Source organism: Psittacula echo, assembly GCF_963264785.1.
Source record: "Psittacula echo genome assembly, chromosome: 5".
Classification (NCBI taxonomy): Eukaryota; Metazoa; Chordata; class Aves; order Psittaciformes; family Psittacidae; genus Psittacula; species Psittacula echo.
In genome coordinates this window covers 72,686,089-72,704,129 of record NC_137739.1, presented here as the reverse complement: position 1 = coordinate 72,704,129, position 18,041 = coordinate 72,686,089, and the positions used below count along the sequence as shown (strand labels likewise).

The 18,041-nt window shown below is 46.1% G+C and overlaps 1 protein-coding gene across 1 annotated transcript in view; it reads left to right on the top strand.

Moving 5' to 3' along the window:
• Positions 1-7,277, top strand: part of DAAM1 (dishevelled associated activator of morphogenesis 1) — an 84,135-nt gene extending 76,858 nt beyond the window's left edge. The window contains exons 23-26 of the mRNA XM_080618521.1: positions 612-672; positions 1,311-1,442; positions 4,135-4,305; positions 4,751-7,277. Coding sequence (XP_080474647.1) covers positions 612-672; positions 1,311-1,442; positions 4,135-4,305; positions 4,751-4,960 — 574 coding nt within the window. The 3' untranslated portion in view covers positions 4,961-7,277. The remainder of the gene's footprint in view (positions 1-611; positions 673-1,310; positions 1,443-4,134; positions 4,306-4,750) is intronic.
• Positions 7,278-18,041: the final 10,764 nt, after the last annotated feature.

Here is an 18,041-nt window from a genome sequence, read left to right as displayed (position 1 = left end):
TGTGAGAAAGCTTCTCCTCAAATGCAGTGGTAGAAACCCGTAATCACTTGAACTTGAAGCTCATTAGGGGCTTGAGCTTTGTGTAAACAAAGTCAGCGCCAGATGTGATGATTTATTTTTGTTTCTCTATATTTGGGTTGTCTCCCTTTATGCAAGGCTCACTGCTAGGAAGGATGCTTTACATGGCATTCACCTAACCTTGGTACCCTGAAAAACTGTCTGCTGTGTGCTGTGACAACAAGCCTATTTTCTGCTGGCTCTCAAGAGGGGAAGAGAAATCCGTGCCCAGCAGAGCCCTCTCCTGAGCTGTCTTTTTGCTTGGAGAGGTCTGGAGGCTGCTGAGTTTGCTAAGCCTGCACAGTCCCCTTGATTCAAAATACACAAAAGTGCTTTGCTTTAAAGCAAGCAACTGCAGCCACTTTCAGATAGGCAGCTGTGCTAACTTAAGCGGCTGTCAGCCCAATTTGCTGCTCGAGACACCCTGCTCTACAAACACAAGGTGATGTATGCAGTGTTGGGTCTTTTCAGTAGAAAAACATGGTTTAGTTGGTTGGAAAGCGGTAGAATTTGCTGGGGAAGGCTGAAAATTAACATCCTGCCATTTCCAACAGCATGACTGAGCTGGAGAAAGAAATAAACACTCTGAGGAGCGGCCTGAGAGCTGTGGAGACTGTAAGTATTACTTTAATCAAATATAGTCCAGCCTGGCTCTGAGCACCTGAGCATCCCTCCTCAGGGAGATAGGCAGGGGAGCTCCCAGCAAAGCTGCTTTTATCTCACATGCTAGAGATCTCTTTGTCTTTCCTCCCTGCCCTGCACATGTGCTTGTCCTCCTAGGTCTGTTTTGGCACCAAAGTAACAACCGTGTGTGGTTAGGCACATGCATGGTTTAAACTAATATGCCGAGAGAGATTAAGTAAGTCTAGTGATGATGCCCATAGAGGACCTGTGAGGTACAGAGGTCTCCCTTTGGCTGTCAAGCTGCAGAGGGCTGAGGCTGGGGAGCACTCTTGCAACCCAGATGGAGTGATGGTGAAATGGTGAGGTATACCGAAGGATTCACTGTCTTCCTAAATTATGCTGCTTCCACATCTCTCTTTCAGGAGTTGGACTTAAAAACATACTGTGGGCATGATATTGTAAAATGCTGATCTGTAGTCTCATGCATGACAGGAGGGAGCTGCGGTGGCAATGCAGCCAGTACCCATTGCACTGATGCAGGCACACCCAACGCCACTATCAGAGGCCAATGGTATTTGTGTCATTCGTCACCCAGGGCCTGACCAGATTTATGTTTTATTTCCCCAAAGGAGCTGGACTTCCAGAAGTCTCAGGTTCAGCAAACAGGTGACAAGTTTGTGTCTGTCGTCAGCCAGTTCATCACATTAGCCAGCTTCAGCTTCTCGGATGTCGAAGATCTTCTGATGGAAGCAAAAGAGCTGGTAAGGTCACCACTGTCCTTAAGATCTGGGTAGCATCTGAGCCTTTCCTCCAGCCAACAGGGGAGGGATGGTCCCAGCCTCCTCAGAGCACATGCTATGTGTTAAAATCTCAGATATCTCCCCCATGAGATCATGTGAGTGTCCTGCTGAGGCCCTGACATGAAAAAGGTGCCAGGCTGCTCTTCATGGTTGGTTTGGAGTGGGTGGGTAGGTTCATCCCTGTCTGTCCCCAAGGCCTTTTTCCTGTTACACAACACAACATGCTAGGGGATTGCAGGTTAGGCCAACAGACTGCTTCTGGGGCACAAGATGTGGTGTAGAAAGACATGAGATACCTGTCTATCTTTTGGAAGTGCAAGGCAGGGGATAGCCGTGGTAGAGTTCCATCCATCAGAGGAGGAGATAGTAGGTTGTTTGCAAGGATCTGAGTTTTGGTGAAGAGCTTTCACTCAAGGGCTTGCTTTCCTTTCCATGTCTTAAAATGGAAGTATACCAATTCTGTTGGCTTTAGAGTTAGGAGTGTGGCAGCTGGGGAATCTTGGCCAATGAAGGCTGAAGGTGGCAAGAAAGCAGGCTTTTCTGTCTGGTATTGGTGGAAGCTAAAAATGTAACCAGGGCTTCAGGCTGGATATGAGGTCAGCCAGAGGCTGACATCAGAAACAACCCAGGCTGCCCAAGTGACCTCACTTCCATAGGACAAAATAATATCCGATGCATAACTTAATTCTGAGACCAACCCAGCTCTTCTCTCAAGAGAAGAGGGAGAGGAGCTCAGTGGCATGAATTGAGGCCGACTGCAGACCTGGTTAGAGTAGCTACTTAAAAGGTTCACCTTCCCCAGAGTAATGCCTTTGTGAGTGCTTTGCAGCCGTATGCAGTGGCCTATTGCCATGTTGTACTTTTCTCCCTACCACGCTGATTTAAATCATGGCACAGAGGTTGCTGTTGGCTGACATTTGTGAGTTCCAAGCACCTTTTCCTTCCCCGCATTCAGCAAGGAGGCACACAGATGGTTTCTATTTCCTCCAAGAACAGTCCTCCAGTTTCTCCTCCCTGGCCTGGTCTTCATCTTGATTGAAGTGGCAAGGAGATAGTCCAGCACAGGCCTTTAAAAGACGTCCCATCCTTGTCCCACTGCATGGGCTACCTCTCCAAAGGTAGAAGTAACCAAGTGTCACCACCTCTTTTACCTGGTTGTACCAATGTCCAGTTGGCACTGTCCTTCAGACCATCCACCCATGCTTAGGCATTATGATTGACCATTGCCTTCCTGAGGCCATGGCTAACCCTAGCCACCCTTTTAGACCGTTGATGGTAACCTGGCAGATCTTCCCTGCAGTGAGTTAGGACTGTGGAGATGGTGACAAATGCTCTTCAAACTATTGTTTTCTGCTGGTTTGGCTGGATCTGGAGAAGGTTGTGGTCCCCAGTGCCCATTGAAGTCCACGGTGAAGTAATGTACAGCTGTACCCATGGTTATTGGACATGACAGGCTGTGCAAAGTGTACCAGCTCTTCACTTTTTAAACACATATCCAGATTCAAATTGTGTTACTGCTTTCTCTTGGGAAAGAAGAAATATCATTGTTTCATAAACTTCATATCCTGTGAGGGTAACATTTGCAGCCTTCCCCATCTCCCCCGAATCTGCTGTAATGTGGTAGAGAATATATTGATGAAAATCAACAAGAATAACCTCAATTCTTTTGACTTATATGGTGGTACCTCTTGGATTCCTCCCTGCATCTTGAAGTGCTAAGTCTCTTAAGTAAACAAAGAAATAAAAATGCCATAAATGTCTTTTGAAGAGCCTGGGGCACCCGTGCAAATGAAACTAAATCGTACAGGCAGGCTTTAAAAATGTTTCTCTTGGTCTATGCAGCAAAATCAAAGCAACTAATAAATCTGTTTGTCCTTTGATTTTGTTTTCTTTTCTTTTAAGGATGCTTATCATCAGAACTTGCCATCACAATTTTAACAAACTTTCTGTGCACAAAGAGTCTCCTTCAAATTGGAAGTGAGAACAAAGGATGTAAGTCCCAAGGACAACTCATGGGCTCCTTGGGGACTGGGACACATTGGCAGATTGTGGATGTCCTGTCCTGACCTTTGCTACAGGCTCATTTGACTCCCTTACATTTATGGTGTGCAAACAGCACTAAAGGCCGGAAAACTCCTTATTTCCCTACCCAGGATTGTGCCTGAGCCCAGGCAGAAATGTCTTTTAGAAGTTTCACCAACACATTTGGTTTCAATAGCAGAGCATGTGGCAATGATAAATAATACCCCAAAAATACTTCAAAGAAAAACTTAAAAGTGCGAGTTTCCCTTCCCCTGCCATGTTTACTATTAGTTTTATGTCTTCAGGCCCACAATATTTTGCTTCCTTGTTTTTACTGCTGCTTAGTTAATAAAGTTGAGCTGTGGCAGAGGGAGGCTCAGCAATGCCAGAGGCAAGAAGGGGAGAGGGAGCTCAGGAACGATCCAGGTTGCTCTTACAGGGCCAGCAGGTAAAACATCAGATGATTTATTTCATGTTTAAGTCAAGGTTTGATGAAGCAAAGCCCTGCTCTCTGCCGTGGCTGCTGGAAGTGTTTCTTTATGGTCTGTCAGGTCAAAGGCTTCTCATGGGAGGTTTCACCAGTGTGATGGGTATCTCCAAGGCTGATGGACCCCTGTTTTCTCTCTCACAGTTTTCCAAGGCTGTGAAGCACTTTGGAGAAGACACAGACAAAATGCAGCCTGATGAGTTCTTCGGCATCTTTGACCAGTTCCTTCAAGCTGTGACTGAGGCCAAGCAAGAGAATGAAAACATGAGGAGGAGGAAGGAAGAGGAGGAGCGCCGGGCACGCATGGAGGCACAGGTGAGCAGACACCATTGAATTCAGCAGCACCCCTGGGGCACCTGGAGATGGCAACCATACTGCATTGTACCCGTGGTGGCCATTGTGGCACAGGAAGCACTGAAGGCTCAGCAAGGAGCTTTTGTGCTTTAGACCCACTGGCTTTTCACTGTTGATTGCTTAATTAATTAATGACCTTGGGTTTGTGAGATGTTGGAGCTAAAACATGCAACAGAGCTGGTGCTGCCTGTGTGCTGTTGTGACCCATCAGCAGCAGCCATGGTGCTGTGGACCTCAGCCTATGGGTTGTATCAATAACCCTTACCAGCTCTTCCATGCTAAGCACTGGGGTGGGATACCGTTCTTGTTTCATGAGTTTGGGGGTCACCATGCATGTGTTGGGCGCTCCCACAACCGCATCCATGAGAGTGAGATGTCTCCTTTCCATCCCTGCCATGGCACATAGCTGAAGGAGCAGCGGGAGCGGGAGCGCAAGGCGAGGAAGGCAAAGGAGAGTGGGGAGGAAGGTGGTGAGTTCGATGACCTCGTCTCGGCCCTGCGCTCAGGCGAAGTGTTTGACAAGGACCTGTCCAAACTGAAGCGCAACCGCAAGCGCATCGCCAACCAGCTGGCCGACAGCGGCCGTGAGAGGCCTGTCACCAAGCTCAACTTCTGAACAGCAAACTGCAACAACAAAACCCAACAGAAAAATGTGGGTTAGTCTTTTTGAAGTGGCATGGGGGGTGTTCTTCCCATTATACTGCCTTGCGATAGAAAGCGAAACAGTGGCACGCTCTTTCTCCCCACGGGCGAGTGTGTATTTGTGTATATACTGTGTATATAGTCGGATCGGGAGCATGGATGGAGGTGTGTCGGCAGCCCACCTTGATGAGCGTCAGCGCTGCCTCCTCCCCTCCAACCCGCTCTGAAAAGTAGTTCTCCCCATGCACAAGCACAATGCCGCATCTGCGGACAAGAGAGGACCCAACCCAGAGACACCGGCTGTCCCCATGGACGCCAAAGGCAATGGGAAGCTGCTCTCCTGCCTGGAACGCCGCAGGCCGTTTGCAGGGGACGCCTTGCACACAATCCGAGTGGTTTAAAGAAGAAAAGAAAAAAATACAAAGTTGACTGAACTTTGATCCATTGTTTTTTCTTTTCTCATTGTTGTGATTATTCCAAAAAATTCACAGATCCGTGCTTTTGCGCTGGTTCCTGAGCTCGGCGCCGCGGGTGCTCCCAGCGATGCTCTTTTCGTCATCCTTGGGAAATGCTCTTTTTCCTCTTACCGCCACCTTGCTAAAGGAAAAGTTTACCCCAAAGTGCTTATTGCTCTAATGCCGCACAGATGTATTTATACTTTTACAATGTTTTCTGGCCCAGGACGGTGGGAAAGGTCGGTTCTCAGAGGAGACAAAGAGCATAAACTTTTGTGTTGTAATTTTTATTCTTCCTTTCTGTTCAATGGGACAAACTGTATCCTCTGTATAGGTGGGTCAGGACCAAAGGTCTCTGATACACAAAAGGGCTGGTGCAAAACCCACCAGCTTTCAACAGCCTTCTTGTCTCTTTTCTTTATTAGACACACAGAAGCAGTGATGCCAAGAAACGCTCATCTCTTAGCCAGGTCCTTTTTTTGACTGGTTTGCTGTTCATTGTCATTGCAAATTTGTAAGCAGAACTACCTGTCAAATGTCAGTCCAAAAAAACGATAAAAAAAATAATAAAAATAATTCAAAGCTCTCAGGGAGTAATAATTTAAGGGTTTAGAAAATTAAGAATTGGAGAATAAAAAGTAACCACCATTAACATATTAACATTTCTATTCTTAAATTATGCTGAGTATATAGAGGACTGTTACTTTTTACTTTTATTTATTTGTGGTGTGTTTTTTAAGAAAACAAAACGAAACCTTTTTATACCACCAATACTTTTGTGATCCTTTTTTTTTTGTTTGTTTGTTCTTTTTCCTGTGGAGAGATGAGTTTGTCCCTGTTGCACTAGATAGTAACACTATTTGAAATAAGGTTGGGTTGGTTGTTTTTTTGTCAGATAATCGGTATTACTGGTGGGGTATGGGATGTCAGTTAACTATATGTACTGTATAGCGAAAGTGCTGTTTAAACTAATTTGTATAAAAAGAAATATGGTTCTAAGCACCTGAAGGCCACAGGGTCTGTGTGCTGAGTGAAAGCTGTGAAATCTCTGTCTAACCAGAGTTGTCAAGAGCTGTGGTTTTACCATTTTGTTCTCTTCTTCATTGCAACTTCTGACGCACTGTAGATTAAAAAAAAAAAAAGACAAAAAAAAAGACTTTCTGAGTAGCATTTAAAGCAGTAATAAATATAATAAATAAAGCAGGTAAGCGCAAAACCAGCGTCCAGCACCTCGTATCCAAGCAGCTGCAAAACCTGCAGATTATGTTCAAAGGTGGAGTTAAGCACTTTGCTTTAAGAAGGAGGGGGAAATAAAAACAAAAGGCAATGATAATACTATTCCTTAACTAAAGTGCCTCTATTTATATTTTTTATTTATGGCTGAAAAAAAAATGGGGCTGATACGATTGAGGGAATGGACTTGGGGGGGAATTTAAAATATATATAAAAAGAAGAAGGTTAAAAACCAGCAGTCTGGCCTTTGATGGTTTAAGGAATGGTTGGTCACACATGTTGTAATTTGAAAGGCTGTGGGAGTTGAAAAAGGCAATCTCCCCCCGGGGCCCTGGGTGCAGGGCTTGGCCACCAGCACTCAACCCCGGCTCCTGCCTCCACGACCCCAATGCCACATCAAGACCTTTCCTGACAGATTTCTTCTTGCCCTTCCAAACCTGTTTGTTGTTTTGGGGTTTTTTAATATTGTTTTACAACAGCCTCGTTACCGGGCTGAGTTTGCCATTTCTTTGTTTTCTTTCAAAAAAATAGAAAAAAGAAAAAAATATTCTCTCTATAAATAAACACGAAGGCTGTGTGCAGGTAATTCCATGTGCCATTGTCGAAAACTACTTTTAGATTGGTGCTGGTGTAAGTAGCCATTCTTTCCTCTTGGGTGTGTATTTTAAAGATGATTTTTTTTTTTTTAATAATGCCAAAAAAAAAAAAATCCATAATAATTTGTAAACTGAAGTATATGTCTTGGACCTGATTAGCTTTGTAGTGACCAAGGTAGTCTGTTAGGTGCAAGGATGTTAGTAGTCTTAGCTAGTGGGAAATGCTGTGTAATGTTATGAGACTGTACATTTTCTAAGATGGCAATATGCAATAAAGAAAAACAATTTTGGTGAGTGTATGTGGCAGAGCCGGAAGTTAATTTTTTGGGGGAGGAAAAAATAGGATATTTGGGGATTGAGGCAGGTGTTGAAGAAAAAGATGTCTGCAAGTTGCTCTTTTTTGGGGTATTTGTAGTCATTGCTGGTGTTGGCTGGTAACCCTGCTTTACCACTTTCCTGTGTGCTGGGGTTTAGGTGGTCAGGCATTTTTCCACTCTCCTGGCTTGCAGCACGGTCCCCCACTTGTGGGCTCTGAAACACCTCCCACTTAGCAACCCCGTTCAGTTCTCCCACAGCGTTGTTGCTGATGCCTGTTCCAGCCTTCGTGATAAGCTTTTCTAGGAGCGTGCTACTGAAGCAGACACCTGGTTTGAATCGTGGGGTCAAATATGTCCCTTTCTGCAGCTGGCGGCACCAGACCAGTGCTGCCTGGGCTGGCTGGCATGTCTGTAACAAGCCTATCTAGACATGTCAGAGATGTTGTCTTGGCAGTAGCCCAAACCCTTCTTGGCCTGTTCACACTCACCATTCCCACACACCTTCCCATCTGGGCTCTGTGTTATTTTCTTCTTTTTCCAATGCTTTTCGCATGAGTGATCTTTACAGCACTCGACGCCCCCAGACCTCACTGTTTGTAGCGATGGGAGCATTGTGCTCAGACCCATATGCTTTCCAATTTGTTCAGGGCTTTTCCCAGTATAACCAGTAAGCTGGCACTGAGCCAGCACAGATGGGATGTCTAACACATCCCTGGGCTTGGGGCTTCCTTTGGTGTGATCCTGACCAGCGCTGGGGGAACATACATGGCAGCACTCTCCTATCTATATCCCATGGCCGGTGTTGCCAGCCACAGAGTGTATTTATGGCCTGGTGTTGGGTCAGATTTGGGCTGGCAGGGAGCACAGGGCAGTGGTGAAGAGCACAGCTACCACCACAGCACCCGGCAGTTGGGTGGGCTGGTGATGCCCTGCGAAAGCAGCCCCAGGCTGTGTAGCAAGAGGATTCAAGCAAAAGGGGAATGACTTCAGATGCTCTTCCCTTCATAAATCCCCATGTTCCCAGCACAGGGACACTCTGGGGTGCATCCATAAATGCAATAATGCCCAAGCCCTACAACTCCATGAGGACCTGAAATTCTGGTTCATGGCAGATAGCAGGTATCCTGGGCCACACCTGTGTGTGACACAGGATGGGCCCCAGGACAGGGATAGGGTGGAAGTGGGAGATGTGAGCAAGGACAGGGCATAGCTTTTTATTCAACCAAGATATCTGAAGGGGAAAAAAGCCCAGCAGCATGCAAGCTTCCTAGCCTGCAAATCCTTCCTCAAGGCTGAAATAGCAGCATCTATGGCTTGAGAACATAAATTGGAGATACAAAGTTGGCCAGCCCACAGGTAAGAGGACTGGGGTAGCTCATGCTACACTGGTGCTTAGGGAACCCATGTTGCCAGGAGCTCATATCTACTGATGGCCTGGCTATCTGGGATTACATCTGAAAAAGGGCTTCTTTGCCCCAAATCCTGGCTGCTCTCTCCAGTTAAAGCCATGAGGAGGGTGTGCTGGATGGGACAAACCTTCCCAGACCCAATGGTGCCAGGGGAGCTGCTGGGCATGGCGCTGCTGGAGGTCTTGCCCCATGGGGCCACCTGGGTTGGTGGCACCAAACCTGCTGAGCCAGCTTTGTCTATGCTCTGCTCCAGCCTCACAGCTTTCTCCACTGTGAAGGCTGGGGTGGCTGGGAGTCCTGCCAGAGCCAGTGTCAGGTGTCACTTCCCGCACCCAACCTGTAATCCTTGACATCATGCTACAGCTTGGAAAAGATGAGTCAAGATATTGGGGCGATGACCTGATGCAGACACAGCACTGCATGCAAAACTCAGCTCAACAAGTAGGGCAGACATGGCTTTTTTATTTATTTTATATTTTTTTTTATTTATTTTATATTTTATTTATTTTTTTTTTTATTTATTCCCAAGGGAGGGTACAGCGGGACCAATGGGTCTGTCAGGCTTTGACGTGCTTCCAGGAGACCCTCAGGAAAGAGTAAGCAAAGCGGAGATGTTGCCAGTCCTGCATTGCAGCTGGACCTGGCTCTGTCCCCAGTGCCTATGTCACAGCTCAAGCAGCTGCTCTGGGGTAAAATTGCACTTCGCCAACCAAAATCATGCTCTTGCACAGCCTGCTCACCATATGTGTGGCCTTTGTGCAGGGCTGGCACTGCTGAGGCATCCCAGGAACAGGCTCATCCCTCAATGCAGAAACCGGCGTAGCAGTAAAACCCCATAAACACACCTGGGTATTTCTGTACCAACCTGTGCTATGGAGTGAACATGCCCTTTGATCTGTGCTTCTGGGAGACAGGGGGGGCAGAGAGGCCAAGCTGACACAAAGGCTGATGGGTGCAGGAGGGAGGCTATGAGCCATCACCATCCCCTCTCCTGCAGCCAATCCCGCAGATACCTCTTCTGTGGGATCTCTTCCTGGCATTGCTCAGGGTCCTGCAATATATCCATGTGAAACAAAGAGTTCTCCATTTTAATCAGATGTGCCCTGACCTGAAACCTCTGAGCATTTTATATTATTTTTAGCCTTAAACCAGGCTTGGTGAATGTGCGCAGGTGAAGCAGAGAGCCGGGAGCTCTGTGCTGCCGGGCCCCAGCAGAGCCTCGGGAAAGGCAGCACCACCACCATCTGCTGGCCCTTTCCAGACTTCGGAGCTGTCAAGTGCTTAGGGGTACCAGGAGCTTTTCCATCTGCTTGAATTCGTGCTTGTGTACATTCACACAGCTTGTCTACTTTCCCAAGCTCTGCGCAAAGCATCCCCTGGGCTCAAGAAAAGATGAGGGAGCCTCAGACTTGTGCTTTGCTTAGGTCCCGACCTCCGCCTGAAACCCTTTTTACTGTGAAATCAGAGTGTGAAGCACTCGGGAAAGACAATTTCTATGGCAAACCTTTCCAATTTAATAGCAGGGGGAGATCACCATTTGAGTTACATTTTCTGGAAAGAATCCACAACTCAGATGCTGTATTAAAAACTTGACGTGACCTCAGGGACTGGATATTACCAAATGTTCTGTAAAATGCACCAGACTGAGCACAGAAGCCACAGGCACAGGTCAGGAAAGAGCACAAGTGCCATGGCACATTAGATTTCACTGAAGAAATAACTGACCTGGTTATTCAGAGCATTTTTCCCCTTGATGCTGAGATCAGTTCACAGGATGTTGCTAGGTCAGGTGAGCAAATTACATTTACATGGTTGTGAGGGTATTGCTGGGTGAGCAGTTTAGGAGAAATCTATCTTGCCGCTGTTGTCCACATCTGTGACCCTGAGGGATTTTGATTTGTAGGACCCATTCAAAGGGTTTCGTTCCTCACCAGCTGCAGCACCAGCATCTCCTCAGCTGCCTTTCACTGTGGTGGGTGTGCTAGCCCAGTGCTACCTGTCAGCTTCAACAAGCAGCCAGCACAGTGCCCATGAACAGCCCCAAACGGGGGACAATTTCCACGTTTCAGTGAAGCCCTCTGGCCAAGCCACCAAGCATAAACCCAAGCGTTTAAGCCTGCACATCAGTAATGCTAGCAGAAGCAGGTGGAGGGATTCCTGCTGCCTTCAGCCAGACTTGCCCTGGGAGAAACAGGGGTGTTCCTGCAGATGAGGAAGGGCAGGCAGCCCTTCACCCTTAGAGGAGTGCTATTTTTCTAAGTGACTTCCCCAAAATCACCCTGCTGCAATTTTCTTCTTACAGTGGCAAGGAGGAGAGGGTGTTCGCATGTCTGAAGGGAAAGCAGACAAGCTGTGAAGCACTGAGGTTTGCAAATGCCTTTACCTCTTCGGCGCACACAACGATAAAAACCCCTCTGAGAAAAGGTGGAATCCTCTCTTCACACCAAAGCTTAAAAAAACCTTTTTTTTTTTTTTTTAGTTTGTGAATCCCTTTAGATGCTCTCTAGTTTCTGAGCTGACTATGGAATAGATAAGGCTGAAAATAGTTTACAAAGGCAAGAATGATAAATACATATTAATCCTTATTAATTAAATTAATTAAATTAATCCTTAATTAAGGATCCCAAATATTCAGAAATTCCTCCCCAGTCAGTTTTGTGCGCTCCTGGCAGTGCTTGTCTTTTTGAAACCAGCTGAATCTGGAGGAGCTAAGTGCCAGCAACTCAAGAAAGAGCACAAATAGCAAGCTGCCCCTTTTGGAGTGCATTACTTCCTCTGCTGAACCATAGCTGGATCCAGCTCATCTTTCATGATCACCCTAGAAGGCAGTGGGCACACAGGTGTGCTGTTTCACCCAATATAAACAGCCCAAACAAGGCTCCAGGGCTTGACTGCTGCCTGAGTAGCGAGCACCAGCAGGGCCCCTCCAGTTGGGGTGGCGAGATGAGCACAATGATCTCTGCAGAAAATACATGGATTGTTCTTCGGTTGTGGCTATTACAGACTGTGCTAGAAGAGCCTGGGCTTAAAGCTCAGCCAAAAACCCACTTCTGAGATGTGTGGAGCTGAGCAGAGTGGTGATGCCAGGAGTAACAGAGACAGGAGCAGGTCAGGCCTCATACAGACACATCAGCCTGGCCCAGGACCTGCTTGGACAGTGCTGGCAGCTACAGACCCCTAGGACAGAAATGTTGGAGGATGTCATCACCTGCCTTCTTTCTGGCACAGCCGCCTCGTGAAGAGGGATACTTTGCAAATGAATCCCGTGCAGGATCTGACCCTCAGCACATATCAATCTGTGCATATCAAAGGCATATCCTTTGCCTTTGAGCCCCGCTTACTAAATCTCCTCTGGCTTCAGCCACAGCCTCCTGGGGTCGTCTTGGCTAAGCAGATCATCCATCACTGCCCAGCTAGACTAATGCAGGTCCTGGTGTTGCTCCTTGGGGTTCCTGCAACTTTCACTTTGATTTCCCCAGTGACTCATCCATTTTATGCCACTGAGAGGGATTTACAGTCTGCCTCTCCATGTTGCTCTTCCTCCTTCTCACAGTGATGATTTCCTAGGAAAAAAAAAAGTATCTAGAAACACAGAGCTGTTCCCCAAGTACTTCATCTGGTGTTACTGTAGATGCTTCAAGCCTCAAGCAGTGTTCTGCCAGCAGCATGGGATTAAGCACCCATTGCTCTTTTGCAAATTGGGACCAGTAAGAAGGCTGGCCATGGTATGGAGAGTGCCTCGCCCTCTCACATCCAGCCCCAGTGAACCCAACGGGACTCACCCCAAGGGTCCTGGCAAGCTCAGGGCTTGCAGCAGCAAAGCACCACAGTGTAGCTGGGCATGGAGACACTCTAGCCAGGATCCCATTGTAGGTTACTCCTCCTGCAGGATTTGGGGCCGTTTTATTCTTCTGGCACTTAGTTACTACCTTGCGGCTCTGTAATTCTTTGCAAGCAGCTCTTGAGGTGCACCCATTTATTATTAATAATAAGAGTCACCATACAAAAAATACAAATGCAGTTAGAGTGAGGACACAGCTCTGCTGCTGAACTAAGCACCCTGCCAGCACCAGGACTGATCTCACCAAGCATCTGGGCTGGAGCTTTTGCAGCTCTGGAGAACATGCAGCACAGATGCTAGCCAGCTAGAGAGTACAAAGTACCACTTTTCTGATGTGCTTTCCAAATTATCTGTTTCAGTCTCAACAAAAAACCTTCCAAAGAGCAGCATGTGTAGAGCTTAATAATTGCCATCTTTGAAACTAGGTTTCAAAGAGATATGCTTAGGGCTTGCACTGCATTGGTTGCAACTTGGAATACAGCAGTGTTGAGTTGACTGGTTGGTCTCATTACACAAGGAGGCCTTTCTTAGGATCATTAGCTGTGCTGGCTGCTTAGATCTCTGCTGGCATCTACTGGATATACAAACCAACACCAGGGCTGAAATACAAGCCGGAAAGGGGGATCCCATTCACATGAGATATTCTGGTTCAGGTGATTACTGTCAGCTATTACAGCCTGTCACACTGTCACTTATAAATTGCTAATTGTTAGCAGGTTTTAAGCGATGCACAAAGCGTTTGCTCTGAACCAAGACTTCATCCAGAGAGTAGGTAGTGAGTGGAAAATAATGACTTGAATTAATTTGATGATTAAATCAACAGCAAAACTACCACTGACTCCAGCTGGAACAGTACCTTCTAAAATGCTTGTCATTCATCAAGACTTAATGTTTTCGTTCTAAGATACAATGCATCAGTTGTATCATTGCCAGGCAGTATGGAACTCTTAGACTGAAGGTAAGTATGCTGGGAAGTCAACGAGGGACTAAAGAGCCCAAGGACCAATTTTTAATTTGGCTTTGACTAACGTCACTGCTATCCGAGGCTGACCTGATCTTCATATCACGTGAACTGCTCTCATGCCAAATATCCTGCACTGAATAAATGACATGATTTTTGAATTGGGGTGTTAACAAGTGTCCCAACATCCTTTGCAGAGCCCTTTCCAAATGAGATTGTGGTTTGCCTTGTATTCAGGCTCACGTCAATGGAGGAAGAAGGAAAGATTGCAGAGCTATGGCTGGAGGGTTGGAGCCTTAGAGCTACTTTTGCAGTGTCTAAAACCTTGATGTCTTGCTGCCTTCTGAGTTATTCTTCAGCCTAAAGAAAGGGGATCTCTGAGTGGGGTCACACCAGCATGAGCAGATGTGGAGCTAATGCCCCCATTAGTGGCTTGGCCAGGAGCTGCTTGCTGTGATATTTTCTTACCAGGAAACAAGTAGCTGCAACCATGGACAGTTTTCAGAGCTACAGTAAAACAGTGAGGTTAAACCTCAGGTCTCCTTCTGGAAGAACACATGGACACTTTTACCTGTATTGTAACGTACAAGGACAGACTCACACACTGACTTGTGTGCTAGCACGGCCAAGACCTTCTCGCCTGCTCCGCACTGTTGGTAAGAGGCAGCAACCTTCAGCACAGCTGGGACATAGCGGCATTCCAAGTACTGTTTCAGCAGGCAGCCTGCAGCCTTTGGTGTGGTTTATGTGTGTGTGTACTTGCATTTCTCTCTCTGCTGTTTGTGATTTAAGACACTTCACTGTTTGGTTGTGTTTTTTAAAACATAGTTTTTAAAATGTGGGTGTAGAGACCTGTGTAGTCTGTAGACCTGCAATGTTACCTGACTTGTTCAACGGTGCTGTGATATGAGGAGCGGCTGAGGGATCTGGGTTTGTTTCACCTGGAGAAAAGGAAGCTGAGGGGAGATTGTATCACTCTCTACACTACCAGAGATGAGATTATAATGAGGTGAGGGTTAATCCCTTCTCCCAAGTAACAAGTGACAGGACAAGAGTAAATGCCCTCCAGTTGCACCAGGGGAGGTTTAGATTGGATATTAGAAAAATGTTCTTCACCAAAAGGGTTGTCAAGCATTGGAACAGGCTACCCAGGGAAGTGGTTGAGACAACATTTCTGGTGGTACTAAAAAGATGTGCAGATGTAGCGCTTAGCGACATGGTTTGGTGGTGGGGTTGGCAGTGCTAGGTTGACGGTTGGACTTAAAGGTCTTTTCCAATCAAAACGATTCTATGGAATCATTATAACCTATAATCTTAGAATCACAGAGTGATTCTATGATTATGAGGAGTGCAGAACAAGCACAGCTTTAAAACACAGGCTGGCTCTCTATTAGAGCTGCAGCAGGTCCACGTCAAAAAGAATCTGGTCAAGAATCTCCCCTCCTACAGCCCAAGTTAGTGTTTAACAGAAATGTGCTGCTTTGTGATGGCTCAAAGACTGCAGCCAGCTGCCCTCATTCAGCTCTTCACATACAAGATTAATTATGAGCACCAGGCAGTGCTTGTTAAAAATATGTGAAAATCTGTGTTGTTCCAGCTTCACTACCACCTTCCTAGAAAGCGGTGTTGGTTCACTCCTGATGCAGCTCCCATAATGCTTTATGGTCGACCTCAGCCCTGGCATCCCCAATCCTGCCCCTGCCAGAAGCAACTGCCAGAAAAATGAAACCAGCATGCAAAAGAGGGAATGAATGGTTTCTGTTGTTTAGTGCCTGAGCTGGCTACTGAGAGTCAGTTGTGGTGGTATGTACAGAAGGGACTGGGCAGTTGGTCAGAACCAAGCACTGAGGGGAGCAGGACCACCCTTTTCACGGGCTTTTAGCCATATGTTAGCCAGTATGCTTAGCCAATGCAGCCATAGCACTCGATGGCATGCCACGAGTCAGGCATAGCAGTGCTGGGCCTTCATCTTCCTCATTTCCTTAACCCACTAACTATACCTTAGCTCATCTACTCTGACCAAGTTCGTTCCAGTTGGCAGATAAAGCCCTTCTTGCATGCAAAAAGTGCAAAAGAACCCTGTAAGTCTGTGTGGTGCTAAAGACAGGAAGGCTCTAAATGATCACTTCTGGTCAAAGTGCAGGTTCTGCTTCAGAGCTGCAGAGGGGCCAGGCTAAAACCAGCAACATCCTTTTCCACATAAACTTCACATTGCAGTACACACCAACATGCTAGCTCTACCATGGCCAGAGGATCAGTTACTGTGCAGCTGCTCTGCAGGTGATATATGAACTACAAGTGGTCTGCCTTTGCCCGCTGTCTGTATTACACAAGGCTATGAGTATTGAGTTAGACAGTTTTCCTTGCTTCTGTCTTCCCTGCGTTACAGAGCGCTGGAATTTATTCTAAGGACTTTTGCTACAACTCATGGAGCAATAACCCTTCTGGGAAGGCAGAACCCTATGGGTTTTCTTTGCTACCTCCTGGATCATAGCTAAAGTTTTCTATAGGTAAGAGTTAATGACTAGTGGAACTCAGGCAAATGCTCTTTAAGCTGTCTAAACACCAGAGTGCTCTGTCTGGCAAATTAGCCTGCACCAATCTCCTTGTTACCACCTGCCAGCTACCTAGGTAAGAGTTAAATCTAATCTCATCATTCACAACCACCTCTTTCACTTTACACTGGCCATACTTAGCTGTGGAAGGGCAGGTATGCAAGAAAATTCCTGTCCTACCCTTCTAACAAGTCACTAGTGTTCACCTGCTGTCAAACAGCTGCTGTGAAAAGCTGTAGTTTTCTGTACAGCTTCTCTCTGAAACAGTATGAATATACCATACAACTTGCAAAACCCAGGACCTGCAGGGCAAAGTATCAGTGCTCAGCAGTTGTCAAGGGTCAAATCTTCTCCTCCTGGACTTCAGGAGCTTCCCAGAAGAAAATTACAGTAATGCTCACAGCATGGACAACAGCTGCATTAAAATTTCACAAGCGATTAGGTCTCTCTCTACTACCATTCATCTGCCAATATTTTACAGAAGTTTCTTTCTCAAGTCTGAGTTGAGAATGGTACCAGGCTGAGACACCTTCATCGCCTGCAAAAAAGACAATTTATTTCTTGTCTCACTTACAAAACAATGATAATATGGTCACTTGGGTCACAAACAGTTGCAAAATCCAGTAAAACAGTAACATTGTATTTTTAAAGCTTGTACGAGGAAAAACACTTGCCTGTCTCTCACATTTAACAGCAAAAAAAAAAAAAAAAAAGAAGGCCCAATCTTAGTTTCTGATTTGAAATACTAATTTTAGGCTTTAGGCCTTCGGACAAAAATAATATACTGATAAATTCAAATTAATTTATGCCACAATTGCACTTCCATTATATTATTTTCCTTTCCTAAAATGGATTTTAAATATTATACTCCAGATGGATTGCTGCCATCAATACAATATCTGCTCTCTGCATATACACACTTTCACATGCTTAAGAGTACATAAAGAGCACATGATATTGCTTTATCTCTCCTTTCAGATACTCACCTCTCACATCACTCTTAGAGATGTGAGACACTTCCCACAGATGGGAGATGAGCTCAAAAAGAAAGTGCACCCCCTGTGCACAAGCTCAGCGATACCATAGTCTACACCCACACCCTTTTACTCAGTGTCTGAAGAACTCTAATTTCCTGTATTCACAATATTTTAAGTTGACTGTTCCAGCAAAAAAAGGACTGCTGCAATTTTGACAACTAAGGTTTCATCTTCCTCTCCTTCTCTCCCAGTGTCATACATCCTCCCTTTCACACCAATTACTGTTGTTATGCTTGGGAGTTTTAAAACAAACAAAACCAAAACAATAATACATCGCTTTTTTACCCTGTCCCACAGTCCATGACTTTCTGTCCATCACCACATATAATGGGTTAAAGCAACATTTTCCTGCCATGATACGGCTTTCACAGTGTGGTGTTTTCAGAGTGTTTTCCAGCTGCCAGTGCTCAGTTTTCAATGGCTTTTTGGCACTTAAGAAACAGCTCAAACAGTCAGTCCATTTGGGCTGTATTTGTGTGCCTGTCTCTTAGCTTCACTGTGGCACTTTTTGCAGGCCTGGAGCAAACACTGTTTTGTTCTTGCAGTCAAGCTCTTGTGCTGGCTCAGCTTGGCAGCTATCACTAGTGCATCAGGCCTGCTGAAAGGGAAGGAGGACTTTTCTCACTGTGGAGCTCTTGCTGCTTGCAGACT